This window comes from Leptosomus discolor, chromosome 1, assembly GCF_034619465.1.
Source record: "Leptosomus discolor isolate bLepDis1 chromosome 1, bLepDis1.hap2, whole genome shotgun sequence".
Lineage (NCBI taxonomy): Eukaryota > Metazoa > Chordata > Aves > Leptosomiformes > Leptosomidae > Leptosomus > Leptosomus discolor.
Window position 1 is genome coordinate 125491320 of NC_141391.1, and position 14685 is coordinate 125506004.

General features: G+C 44.7%; 1 protein-coding gene across 2 annotated transcripts in view; it reads right to left on the bottom strand.

The window, feature by feature from the left end:
• Positions 1-14364, bottom strand: part of ST3GAL6 (ST3 beta-galactoside alpha-2,3-sialyltransferase 6) — a 42573-nt gene extending 28209 nt beyond the window's left edge. For both annotated transcript variants that reach the window (XM_086478197.1, XM_086478195.1), the window contains exon 1: positions 14170-14364. In XM_086478197.1, coding sequence (XP_086334323.1) covers positions 14170-14209 — 40 coding nt within the window. In that variant the 5' untranslated portion in view covers positions 14210-14364. The remainder of the gene's footprint in view (positions 1-14169) is intronic.
• Between the last annotated feature and the right edge of the window lie 321 nt (positions 14365-14685).

Consider the following 14685-nt stretch of genomic DNA (forward strand, 5'->3'; position numbering starts at 1 on the left):
ATTGGGGACTTCCATCATCACACCACAGGTATGATCTTTACCAGCAGTTAAAGATTTTTCCTGCACTGGCAGAGAAGACGTTTCAGACTCTTTCTGCCCTAATCTCTTTCAATGAGGCGATAAGCAGGAGAGGCAAAGGCTGGTGACTACGAAAACTGGAGCCTTCTTCCTCTCCACGTACATATTGAACTAGCCATTTACTTCCACAGCAGTCTGGTAACTGTGGAAAAAAAGATGGTCTTCCTCCAGAGACATCTTCTCTTTGTTAAGGAACGTTTCCAGTGTTTCCTCTAACATTTCCCATTTCTCCAACTACTGCAGAAGACCTGAAAAGAAATAGCAAGATATTCTTTTCTCTAAGTACTCAACAACAAGCAATGATGTCCAGCAGATTTAGTATCACAGAATCACAGGATGTTAGGGGTTGGAGTGACCTAGAGTAGGTCACACAGGAACGCATCCAGGCGGGTTTCTGAATGTCTCCAGAGAAGGAGACTCCACAACCTCTCTGGGCAGCCTGTTCCAGTGCTCTGTCACACTCACAGTGAAAAAGTTTTTCCTTATGTTAATGTGGAACCTCCTATGCTCCAGCTTGCCCCTTGTCCTATCATTGGCCATCACCAAGAAGAGCCCAGCTCCATCCTCCTGACACTCACCCTTTACATATTTATAAACATTAATGAGGTCACCCCTCAGTCTCCTCTTCCCCAAGCTAAAGAGACCCAGCTCCCTCAGCCTTTCATCATAAGGGCAATGTTCCACTCCTTTAATCATCTTTGTGGCTCTGCGCTGGACTCTTTCAAGCAGCTCCCTGTCCTTCTTGAACTGAGGGGTCCAGCACCGGACATAATATTCCAGATGCAGTCTTACCAGGGCAGAGTAGAGGGGGAGGAGAACCTCTCCCAACCTACTGATCACATCCCTTCTAATACACGCCAGGATGTCATTGGCCTTCTTGGCCAGAAGGGCATATTGCTGGCTCATGGTCATCAGTATCACAGTAGTAGTGATGTTCAGTAGATTTAGTCAACCCTTGTTTTTTCTCAACTACTACAGCCAGGAATGTAGCCTCTGCTGACATTAATCTACTGCAAAGAGATGTAGACTAGAGCTGTGTCCACCTTTGACCTTTTATGCAGCTGCACAGTAATTGAGGACAGGCTGCAAGAGTTAACAGATTTGGTTTTGGGCCTAAATGCTTGCCTCCCTCCCTTTCAACATCCTGCTAATGGTGAAACCTATTCTGTACCAGAAAAGACAGCAATACATTTATAATTTTGTGGACAGTTCCTGATTATTTTATTCCATTTTTGTCTTTCAAGTATAGACATCAGTATTTTGCTCCTCAACAGAACATGCCCATCAGCCAGGTCAAGCAAGGAGGAAAAGCAACTTAAGTATCTTTCATTGACAATTGCCATTTCAGTTTGCTCCTGTCCAAAATTTCAAAATCTCTGCATTACTTTCCCTCTTGTGTGACTCTCCAGTCCTACTTATCAGCTCAGAAACCCCTCCCATGCAGGCATATCCTTTGGCTAAAAGGTATCGATAAAGAATCTGAGTCCAGTCAAATCTATTGTATTTTCACTCCCTGCAATCCTAATTTACCTAGGCAGGACAGCTGGTGGAAGAGGGAGGTTAGCTCCCTTCCAGAAGGCTGCAGGCACAGGAATGAGCACAGTTTATCTCTGGGTCTTGGGCATAACAGGCAACACAGCACCCACACTCCTCCAAACCTTCATCTCCAGCCCTGCGCTCTCACCTCATTCCCATTACCACCTTTAAACACAAGAAATCGGGTATGGTGGCTTGTTCTAGCCAAACCTAAGCCCTTCAACATTTCAGGCACGATACGAAAAAAAACAAGTTTGTAGCCTTCCAGGAAGACATGACATCAACAGGGAGAGTTTGGCAAAAGCTGCAAAAGGCCTGCAAGTCCTGACTTACTCTTACAGTCTCATCACCACGCTCAGACACTCTTGTTCTTACCTCCTTTTTAGCTAGTGTAGTATCATCTGTTCAGTAGTATAATTCCTTTTTCACTCCTCTTCCCTCCCTCTACCTGAGCACTCAGGAGCTTTTATATGTGCCCCAGAGTGGGGGCAGGAACAGAAAAAATGAAAAGGTCAGAGGAAAAAAAAAAAAAAAAAAAAAAAAAAAGAGCTTGCACACACTCAGAACGTTTCTTAGACAGCAAGAACACGTGTTCAAATAAAGGTCAAGTTACTACAAGCTTTTTGAAGCTTACTGAAACAGCCCCCCTGTTTTGGCTGCAAAGAACTGCTGTGATCCTGTTCTCAGAAGTACTGCAATCAATGATGTGCATTGTTTAGCAGAGATACCACTTTTGGGCCTACCAATGCAAAATTTAAGTCACTTATACTGACACCAAATACTAGCTCCACGGATGCAAATCAGGAGTACAAAGCATCAGCCAGTGCATCTTGCCAGAAAACCCTGATGAGCAAAACACAACAGAGCACAGGCATTAGATATCACTGAAATGGCCTTCAAATAGGAGCAGTATTCAGTGCAATTGTCTGACACAGAGGTAATTAGCCCTGCTGAGAGGCAGAACATGTTACCTCCAGCTTGGGGCTATCACAGGGTTGCTATGTCACCCCTGAGATCCAAACTAATACTTTGGCTCAGATTATCACAGTGCAATGCGGATCCCTGGCACCAGTCAAGGTTATAGCATGCTCCATCGCATGGTTTAAACACACAATTATAACTGCATGCGTGGAAGAGATAGCAGGTTTGATATTTCTCAGTTGGTGAATGCTGTTCTTAATTATTTTCCCCTCCAAGATAGAAAACAATATTCCCTATGTTCCAGAATGGCTTGGGGCTCATTCCTACAATGGACACACTTTTTGTAGCACAGTTAAACACTTCTAACTTGAGTTTAAAAGTCAGGCCTGGGTAGATCCAAATACAACTTGTGGCTTTGAGTTGAAGAGGAACAATAACAACTACTGGATTCTCATCTAACCAGTGCTTTCTAAGTATCACACATTTCCAGAAACCTCGCCTGCAATTACGATCAAGAATAACATCAAGTCCACAGCCTCAGCTTCTTGCCTGCTTTTGTGTCTTGAGATGAGGACTAGAAGGAAGTGGACAATTTACGCAAAGCTGCACAGAAGTTGGAAACATACATTTCCATATGCTTTCCCTGTCTTGTCCCTCCACAGGCCTCCCCCAAGACACATTTTTTAACTCTTTCTTCCTCCAGTGCACTTGAACACAGACCAGCAATTACTGCCATGCCCAGCAGCCACAGAGATGCAGCGCAGCACAAAAACAACTACTTTGGGTTTAGTCAAAAGGTAACCTGTGCATGCGAAGTCCAAAGAAGGTATGAGCTGAGCACACATAGCTCTGCTTCCTCAACTCCCAAAGCTTTAATCAAAGCAAACACCACAAATCCAGCTCTAACTATGCCTTTAAAAAAATTACATTAAAAAAAAATCACAAATTCAGTAACACAGCCTTAGCTGAAAGATTTCTTCCAGCCCTGTTGTACTCGCCCAGATTAACCTTTAAAGCTTTAGCCAGCCTGAGCTGGGCTGCTATTTATATATTACACATCATAGGTGTCGGTTTAATACATGATAGAACAAAATACATACAGAACAGGTGCTATAAATCCACACAGCTCCTCCTGCATACTGCGGTGACAACACTGTTCCTTCTCAGCCTGTGTCTCCCCTCTCCCTTCAGCTCTTCTTCCATAAAGACTGAAATAAATAAGCCATGTAACATGTTCTGGGGGTCAGAGTTCAAGTTATTTTCTCCTCATATCTTGACTTGCATAACTGAAAAGGTTTCTGTCCATTTGAGCTGCTCTTCCTGAAGGAAAAGAGTATCACTGCATTGAGGTGTTTTGCTTCTTCACCTACTTTATAAACAACAGACATCACACATACTACACAATGCTTGAGAAAACAGAAAATTATCCGTAGAAAGATATACATCCCACTACAATATTACTCACTCATTTACACCCACTGTTCTTTCTCCATGAGTGCCTGCAGAGTCAGAGGCTCGAGGTCAAATGAACAATCCTTCTTAGGTCTCCCAGAGAGAAAAGATTGGAAAAAAGTAGAAGGAGAAAAGGCTGGAACTAGCCAAATCAGTCAGGTTTCAAAACAGTTCAGTTACAAAACTTATCAGCTCACCATTTCTTTCCACCCAGAAACCATTATCAATCTAAATAAAGGTCCAACCAGAACATTTTATCTGTATTATATGTGCACATTCAATACAGCATTAAGTTCTCCTTAAAACAAGACACACTTTGTCTTCTGATAAAGCCTAGGATATCTAAAACACACAACTCTGACTGTTTTGGAGCTAGTGATTTAACCTCAGCTCTCACAAAAATGGCTGGGAATAACGAAACTAAATCTACCAGTCAGCTTGGAGAAAGTAAAGGAATAATCTCAACCCTAGGCTAAAATAAATCACAAAAACAACCCACAAACCACTCACAAGCAAAATTAGGGGTCTCAAGGGCAGAGGGAATAATGGGTTTGGGTTTTTGTTTGGGTTTGGTTTTTTTTTAATATAACTGACAGGGCTAATTTACTTGCTTCACTACCAGCACCTGGAGAATGAAAGGCTCCCCATCTACATCACAGTAAATCCGACTAACTTCTTGCTTAGTCACAACAGTGTAAGTCCTGATCTCTACTGGTGTCAGAATCTGTCCCTTAAAGAGACACGAGTGCTTTTTGTAAGATTAATTTTCACAGCACTATTTGCAAGCCCCAGTCATGATTAAGTACAAATATGCCTAGACTGCCATCATCTGATGCCACAGTTCTTCTTACCAGAGCTTTTAGTCCCCATATTTTAAAAAGCAACAAGTTACGTTACGCAGGTTTGTGTGAATTAAGAGGCCCAACAAATAGGTGGGAATGTGCTCCTACCAGCACACAAATCTGAAGTTTAACTTTCATTTAAATGCAAAGCACATCTGTAGCCAGAGACCCAAACATATTCTGTTCACTGATTTTTGCTGTGTTGCTCCCTATCTTGCCCCAACTGCTAAGAAAAAACAAGAACAAACACACACACCAAAAAAAAAACAACAAAAAAACAACAAAAAAACCCCACAAACACTAAATAAAACCCCTCCAAACCCCCCAGCTGCTTGAGATGGAATTCAGGAATTCACCCCAACAGCAGATTCTGCGAGTCAATCTGCTGGGATGCATGTGTGCAATGGAGAGCTCTGGGATTCTCAGGAATGCAGCAAAACAAGTCAGTGAAAAGTGTAAAGCTAAATTAATTCAGGGAGGGAGGAAAATGGAGCTAAGTGTTAGCACTTACCCAACACTACTACTAAGTCTTGGAGGTTTCCCAAGGCAGTGATCTTGCCAGCTCAGGAGGAAGCTGTAGGACACCATCAGTTTGAGCAGCTTCTCCGATAACGTTTTCCATTTCCAGTGTTCTCAGTTCAGCATTGCAATGAATACATTCACATTGCCTTTGGATCTTGAAAATTAATCGGTATACACACCGTAACTGCTAACTACTGTAAGAAAGCTAAACCCAAACTGACAGTGCCAAACTGGAAAAGCTCAAATATTGTAAATATTAAGGCTATTTTCAGAAGCCTTCTGAAAGCCTCTTTACATGTAGCTTTGTTTTCTTAGCACTAAAGCTCAAAAAATATTATTCACAACACCACCACAAAATACAAAAAGAAAAGCTCCAATGAGCAACTTTGTAACTATGAGAATGCTTTGTGGACATAAAATGTTTTTCAGCTAACAAAGAACTGCTGTACAGGTTGCAGCAGAGCCTGTATCTGAACCCCTAAAGGCTTTCCATGCTTTGTTTCATTTCTTAAATGCAAATACAGGAAAAACTACTACATACAATATTCAAACAGCGCTTATCCTGAGGATTTTAAGAGCTATGAAATACATAGCATAGTTGAAAAATGTAGTCCTGAAGAACATTTAATGCAGTACTGACACCTTTTCTGAATGGGAAAGGTTGCAAGTAAGTCTATATGTGTTTAAAAAAAAAAATTATTTGTAAGGTAATGAGCTTTCCAAGGGGAACAAATATGTAGTTGTATCTGACTTCAGCATTCAGAGTATCATTAATTACATGTTTCCTTAGACAAAGCTGAAATCAAATTCACAATAAAAACCCAGGAGAAAGGAGCAGGCTAAAAGATGAAAAAAAAGAGAACTGGAATTGTTCACAGAGCAACTCTTAGTTGCTGTAAGGGAACTCAGCTTCTTATGGAAGAGTTTGCACAAGCTCATTTACATACTTCTGCATATAGACAGCTAAAAAATGACACAACAGCCCATATTGCAGTGCTAACCTTTAGTGGGTGTTCTGCCTACAGTGGAGTTCATAGCCCTGAATTATGCACCTTCATTTCCTTACCTATACATGAGGAAAGCTAATTATCTCTGATGGTAATCTTCAATTGCCATCTGTCTGGGAGGAAAGCTGCCTAAATTAGTCTGTAGGGAATGCTGGGAAAGCTTATACGCTTTTCTCAGTGCTACACAGAGACACACCTATTTAGGACTTTCAGACCTCAATCCTTGCTGAAGGTTAAACACAACCCATTTCCTCACAAAACTAAAAACTGATTTATCACTGTTTTGGAGGGTGTGGGGGTGTTGGTTTTTTTGAAAATGACTGTCACCCCTAAAACTCAGGGGAGTCAAAGGTGCATTTCATCCCACCCAAGCATCCTGTTTCACGGTCTCACAGCCCTCCTACTGGGGTTGCCCTAGAGTGGCTAAATGGCTACCAGCCCAGCCGAGAGCCAGGAGATGTGCGGGCAGCTGGGCAGCCTTCCTGCTGGGGGTAGACTCCAGACATGCAGCCCGGTCCCTGCTGCAGCAATGGCTTCACACAGTACCTTCTACTGTATATCATCAGCTCCCTCCACCAGTTTGATTCGTTACTTTCCAAGCCAAGTCTGGTTTGCTGTAGGTGAAACAGAGTGTCTATTTTTGCTGTTCAATTCTCAGTTTCAATAGCCTTTAAATGCTACAGCAAAATGAACAGAAGTTTCTTCAGGACTTAGTATTTTTAAACAGATTAGCTGTCCTCCCCTACCTGATCGTTGCTGAGCATCGGATTTGCCCAGGGCTGTATGTGTGAGTATCTCCTCTGAAGATAAAGAGAGTAACAGGTAAGCCCTGAGACAACACAGGGTTCACCTCCCCGCAAGTCAGTGAGCCACAGCAGGGTGATCGACTGCTCTTCCATAACCAAACTGGCCCATACTGCAGCAGGGAAAAAACATGAAGCCTGACATTTGCTTAAGCATAAAACTGGAAGTCCTCTAGAGCAAGATACACTGTAAGCAGGAGCTGCTGCATTGCCTGTTGACATCTTTTCCCCGCTACCCTGACCACATCAAAATCCAGCTCAGCCTCCAGCATCATGCGTTGCTATTCATGCTGCAGATGACGCAGAACTCCATTAGAGCGTGAAATGCAGTACAGTAAAAGGCTTTTTGTTCTGTTATATCGCATGTGTTCTTAGCATGAAATGAAATTTATGGAATGATACCCTGTATGCACATGTGCATGTCCTTTCTTTCCTTCCCTATAGAACTTTGGAACCCCTTTGGCTAATTTCAGCCAAATTTGACAGGGGATGAGGAACTTCATGTGTTTGAGACCTCCACAAATTTCACGAAAATAAACAGGCAGCTGGGTAGAACAAAGAAACCCTATAAGCTCATCTTTCATTAAAGATCAGAAAGTCTACATGCAGAAAGACATCAGAAACCTGGTTTGCATTATATCTGCTTGTCACACAGTTGTGTGGCAGTGACATTACAACAGCCTCTGGCCATTAAAAAAAATACTGCTAAAATTTTGAAAAGCCTTGCACAAACATTTAAGTGTCCAAATTTCCCAAAAGAGTTGCCTGAAGTTAAAACACTTTAAACATCCTTTTCAGTCACTTACTAGACAGTGTTAGCTGACTTCAGTCACCCAGCTTCAAAAAAAGTCACTCTGACACCAGCCAGCATTGATTATAGGAAATATTCTCTGTGAAATCTGAATAATGAGATGCATATTCTATGTCACTTCACCATTCTTTCCAACAAGTTCTGAACAACATTCTGAATTTAGATTAGAAATCTTTACACTAATAAAAAACCCTAAGGTTTCAGGCCAAGCCATACAAGAACTGACATCCCAAGCTGAAAACAAATTATGGCATACTGTTAGCACAGAAGAAGGAATGAAAATAGCGATTCCATTCAAATTGCTCCAATGAAAACAAAGTAACAGTATTTCCTTACCATGTTTTGCAAGAAAAGGCAGTCAATCTTGAGAAACTGTACAAATAGTATTTACATTGACCAGTATTTTAATCATCTGGCTACTCAAAACCCAGTTTACACACCTGGCCTGCGCTCCACTGCATGAGGTGAGCAGCTTTGCTATGTCAGACCAATGTCCATCCAGCCCACTAGCCTGTCTCCAGCAGTGACAGAGTGAGATGCTATTTAGGGACAACACACTGTGGACATTTTATGGTTCCTTCCCCTTGTCCACACATTCCCCTTGCAGCACCTACAACTGGAGCTGGAGGATAACATCCCTGCCTACTCCTTTTAGCATCCTTTTATGGACCTGCCAACATCTACACTTGGGAACCAGGGCTGTAAAAAGGACAGGAAATCCAAAGGAGACTGAAGTGGCAGAGCTACATCAGAGCTGCTGAACCATGGGGCACTTTTACTACAGACACAGCACTGAGGCTCTTGACTTTTTGAGAATGAGGAATTAAAACTGCCAAAGACGGTTATAAAATTGGAAGGGGGGGGTGGGTGGGCATGGGGTGGTGTTTGAGGAGGGAGGATAGGCTTATATAGCCTTCCAGACTCTCAGCTGAGGCAAGTAACAGTCACCCTGCCTCATTAAATATTGCAAAACACTCAGGGAAGCAGAGCCAGCTGTAGTTTTCCCTTAAGTGTCTCCAGCAAAGAACAGGCTTTTCCCAGATAACTGAATGAGGAGGCAGTAACTTGTCTACACAAGGGGCACGATCTAGACTAGCTACCACATGCTAGAAAGCGTTGTACACCTTCACCAATATAGACAAATCCTAACTTGCTCTGGCACTTCAAGTGGATTTCATCTTATGGCTCCATTTAATCTTGTGCAAATGTTATGTTCAAACAAACCCTACAGGGTATATCTCCCATCTACACCACTAACCCTCTTCCTGGTCTCAAATCCCACACATTGACTTCAGACTACCTGAAGCACTGTGAAGATCAACGTGATAACATTTCCAGGGTGCTCAGGCGCGACACCGGTGGAGGACGTAGACAGGCAGGTTCAAGAACTTCACAGAAAAAGGAAATATCTGTTCTGACTGATAGAAGATGAATAAGGTTGTGGTTTCATTCTTAAGAAGCAAGCACCTTCCTTTCTCCTCATTGCAGGGAGGAAAACCCCAAGTTCCTTCCCCACACTGTCCCTTGTGTTATGCTAAGGTGCTTGTATGTTCCTTTCCTTAAAGAGATCCTTTCTCCTACACAGGTCATCATGTAGCCAAAAAACTGTGTCAGCGCAATTACACCTGCAAAAATTAGCTGCCCAGGAGGGAGCCACGTAAATGAACAATTAAAAAAGAAAAAAGATAATGGCAAAAACACAACTTCAATTCCTTTCTTACCCTGGGAAAGAAGCTGCTCCTCCCCCATCCCACATGCAATATCATTTGTATTTTATACATACGCATTTTATATTGACTATTAAATGGCTATTACATATGCATATTTCCTCTGCCTACCTATGCTAAGGCTCCAGGTAAGCCAATGACCGTGCCCCTCACACTGTTCTCATTTCACTGCTGGCCACAGGACTCTCAAAAGCAGCAGTGCGAGAAAGCAGTGGCTGGCTACTGCTGCGCTGCAAAAGTGTCAGTCTGCAGATCCAGACTAACAAAGAGCTTTTCTGAGCTCTGCAGCAGCTGATCCTTATTTTAGTGTTTCTGACCTGTACTCCCAAGAGCTAGAAACTGTTATTTTAAAAATTAGTTGAATAGTCTGTAGAAATCTAAGACTGCTAGCCACTCACCTCACAAATACAGTTTCCTACTGGCTAGTGGCCCAAAAGAAAGCAATATTCCTGCTAGGAGAATAGTAACTTGCACTGTAAATCAACAGATATTAAGAAGAGCTTCAATGATAAAGTCTGAACTTCATTTCATTCCTGCCCGCTCTTAAAACCAGTTCCTTGATTACACCATTCCTGCCCTGCTAACAGCAGGGCAGATCAGCTTTGTGACTGCCCAAGTTTTCCAGACTTCCCTTCCCAGCCAGGGCAAGTGGGGGCTATTCAAGTTTTTGCCCTGCTCCTCCTGGCTCCCCACAGATGCTGGAATGTAAAGAATAAGCTCTAGTACTCCAGCTTTACTGCTGCTGCCAGGGCTGGGAGCAGAGACAACACAGAACAGTTACACACAAACTTTGGGTATTATCCGAGGGACACTTAAAATTTGCTCACTCTGGTCCAGTGCTGTTAAAGGTCTTCCTCTTGAGGTATCAAGGCTTCACTTTTGCCTTCAAGATCAAAGAACAACCAACTTTGAACCCTGAAGAGCCACTCCACCCCAACAAAAGGAACTTTAAAAGGACATGGTATTTCGAGATAAGGTACAGAACATAGCAAGAAGCACTACCAAAGTATTCTACCACATTCTGCACCTGCATTCCTTCAACACATTCTTGAAAAGGTAGTGGCATGCAAGCCACATGTTCCCTATTTTTGCTTCATAGTATACACCAGCTAATGCTGCATATCACTTTTCAGCTTTTCAACCTTTCTGTACAATTAGCAGCTACTGATATCAGTAATGAATACACTGAACTGCAAAGTGAGAGCAGATTAATTTCCACACGCTACCGAAAGGTGACTTGTAAAGAAAACAAGAGCTTGCACATGTCATTTTCCTCCAGACCCCAATACACATCAAGAAAAGCTGAGGTTTTAGGTTCTTCTGTAGCAGGAAGATAAAAGAAAAATTTAACACTTCGAGAAGTTCACAAACTAAATAATAAAATAAGTAAGTTTTATTTTCATTTCCCTCGAAGACGATGAATAGGCACAGAACTAGTCATACACAACACAGCAAAAATGGAAAAAGAAGAAACCAGATTAACGGGGAAGTTTAGGGGCTTTTTATTCTGCTATAAAGCTCTTGGTCTTTGAGTAAATAGATGGTAGAAAATAGAGACTCTCATAAGCTTGATAAATTAGACTTCTCTTAAATGCACAATGCACATTTCAACTGATTTAGCTACAACAGTGCAAGCATCCTTAAGGAAAGGTGTCTGTAAGAAGAGACATTTCAAGTAATCTTGAGCCTATTCCTAAAATGCACCTAACTAGGGAGCCACAGCGGAGTATCTTGCATCATACAGACAGTAAAAACAACCTTTCATGTTTATAAGTAAAATAACCTTAACGTTAAGGTACAAAGACAAACAAACCAAGATCCTGCACTACAGCTCAAGCTATACTGTGGAGGAAAAAAAATGAGAGCCTTTCCTCACAAGCCCCTTTGAGGCACTGGTCTGGACTGCCTCATGGAGACTCCCGGTGGTCTTGCAAGTTCTATCTTCAAATGACCCATATGATTGCATCCTCTTCTAGGCCAAAATACTTGAACCAACCCCCAGTAGCACATGAAGCAATATGTAAGAAGCATAAAACCACAAATCAGCCAAAGCAGGTTTACAAGAACTTTCCCAAGCCTGTCTTGAGAGGACAGATCAAACCTTTACTGAGAGGCACTAATCACAGTGCGCCCAGAAACTAACAATGTAAACAAGCCCAGGCTAAAATGGCACAAAGAAGCTATCGTTAAGACTATTCCCACTCCCTACCTTGTGTCCAAAAATGATCACACATGGAAGAAAGCAATCATCCAAAATCCTCTAAAACTGTCTCTGCCTGTAAGCTTTCAAAGGTCTGAGGAGGTGGTGAAGGAGAAGTGCCTCAAGCGCTTGTCACCGCGAATGAGATCCGTCACCACGTCGGCTGCTCTATTTCCTTCTTCAGACAGGCAGCTTCCCCTGCACAACTGTCAAAGGCATTATCCAGCAGCCCATGCAGTACGTATCGAAATAGTGTCTCACCAATCACCTTGTCTAGCCAAAATACCGCAAGGCACCTATTCCCCCACTCCTTTACAACTTAGGACTCGGGCACTTGCAGTCTTCCTGCCAGCTTTCAGGTTTTGCTGTCCTGCCTACACACTCTACAGCTGCTCCCACGGGCACTTCCCCAACAGGCAATTGCTTACGCAGAGAAACTTTCCTCCTGGTTTTGACAAGGAGGTATCTGGACACTGGGAGTCTCATGAGTCTCAGGGGGTGATTCGTACATCCCACAAGTAGGAGAGGGCTCCTACAGGCAAGACGACCGTCAGGGAGACCATGGTTTGACACTGCTGCTTTAATAAACAGCAATAATTCGTGTCTGCATCACTTCAGCAGAGACACAAACATGCCAAAGGAGCAGGCACTGCATCAAGCTGGAAAGAAAGATCCGTAGGTTTATGTCATGTAGGTGGGAAAATCAAGGTTATGACTGGTGCAACATTACATATGGAAGGAAAGTTATTTTAGTTTCAGAAATATCACTTCTGGGACCTAGTATTTCCTATTCAGAAACAGATGGGTAGGAAGCCTCACTCCACACACATCTCCTTTTCCTTTAAGCCCTCCCTGAACTTAGTTTTTTTAAGTTTAGGAGTAATCAGCCTAGTACCATGGCATTCTCCACAACTGAAGTTACATATTTTTACAAATAACTTTTTACACAGTTAAGCTGCAACAGAATTGCCAGGTTAAAACAAGTAATCAACCCACCACACTGTTAGTCCTTTCAAAGTAGTTTTGCAACCACATTGTATGCAAGAGTAGTTCAGCACAAAGTGGGTGAAGAGAGAGACGAAAACTTAAGAAACCTGGACAGAAAGTTTCCAGTGGGTAACAGCAGTGCAACAGCCGCAAATCCCAATAGATCAGCTGTTCATCTCACTGGAAGTTTTAATTTAAGAAGGGACAGCAGGACTTATCTCACAGCTAGCAATAACTAAAATAGAAACACCACCCCCGCTGCCAAATAATCATCCAAAGCCTTTTAAAAAAAGCAAAGAACATGAAACTTCCAGGGTTTGTTTCTTCCCTAAACTACAAGTAATGGATTGGCACAGCTTAAGGCAGAGTCTACCCACAGAGCCATTGTTCCCTCCTCTAGGCCTTCGGCATTTCCAAGGGGCACTCCCTCCCTTTCGGTACCCCTGCTAAAACCAACCCTTTGTGGGAAGCTGCCTGACCAGCAGCCATGGCAGCGCGGTGGGATTACCGGACCCGAGCAGCTTAGCAGAAGCCACGAACCTCCCCGCAAGTTCTATTCCCGGACCGCTCTGCCGGGAGGCTCCCCCTGCGCGGGGCTCTCCTGGCGGCACGAGCCCGCTTTCCCCCCTGCCTCGCCCTGCCCTGCCCAGGCCCGAAGCCCCCGACCCGCGCCCCCCACCCCACCCCACCCTGCGCCCGCCCACCCGCCGCGACTCACCGCCCGCGGGGGGCCCCGAGGCGCCTGCGGGGCGGCTCTGGGCGGCGGCATGCGGCCCGGCGGCTGCCCGCGGGGCTGGGGCTGTGGCCGGCTCCTGCTCCGCCTGCCGCCCCGGTTCAGGAGCGGAGCTGCTCCAGGAGGCCGGGAAGAGGCGAGCGGCTCCCCCGCCCCGCGGCCGCCAGGGGCCGCCGGGGGAAGGGGGACGGCCCCTTCCCTCACGTCCCTCGCCCCTCCCGAAGCCACCGGGCCGCCTACCTGGCTGGGCGGCGGTACCCGGCACCCCGCCGGACCCCCTGCGCCACACGGGCGCCTCCTCCCGCGCTGCCCGGCTGCGGCCGGAGAGAGGCCCCGCTCCCCGCGGCTGACCCCGCCGCCCCCCGGGGGGCCCTTCTTCGGCTGGCGGCGAGACCCGGCCCCGCATGAGGCCCCGGGCAGCGCCTCCTCAGCCCGGCCTCCTGCGTGCGGCATCAAGCGCATCCAAACGCCGGCGGCGGGGCGTCAGCGTCTGTCAGGCTTATTCCCACCGGTAACGGGGTCCCTGCTACGCCGCGATGTTAATTCTTACCAGGAAGCTCCCAGGAACCTTTGGGAAAGGTCTGGAACATCTCATCTCACCAGCTCTAAAGCCGATTAAAATGGTATTCTCTTCAAAGGAGGCTTGTAGAGACAGGCTTCATCCCCCTGGAAGTTCAATTAATTCCTTGAACGCTTTCACCGAGGAACACGCTCATGTATCGGAATAGCCAGCTCTGCCTTTGAATACGCGGTCATTTACATTGAATAACAATGCTGTTGGCGGGTGCTGCCATCAGTATTTACCTGAAGGACGTTTTAAAATTGGAAGCATGCATAGACTGTACATCAGCTTAGCTGGAAGCTTTCCCGTCTGGAATAACACAAGAGCGTGGTGGGAAGATGGCTCACGGCAAAAATGCCGGCAAACTCGGGAACAAGCACTTTGAGCCTGCCCAGTCCTGTGGGTTCAGGCAGCATCCAAAAGATCCTCTCAGCCTCTACAACAGCTTCCAGAGCTAACTACACTTTATAAAGTAGGAGTATTCACTTACCGCTCGTCAATAGA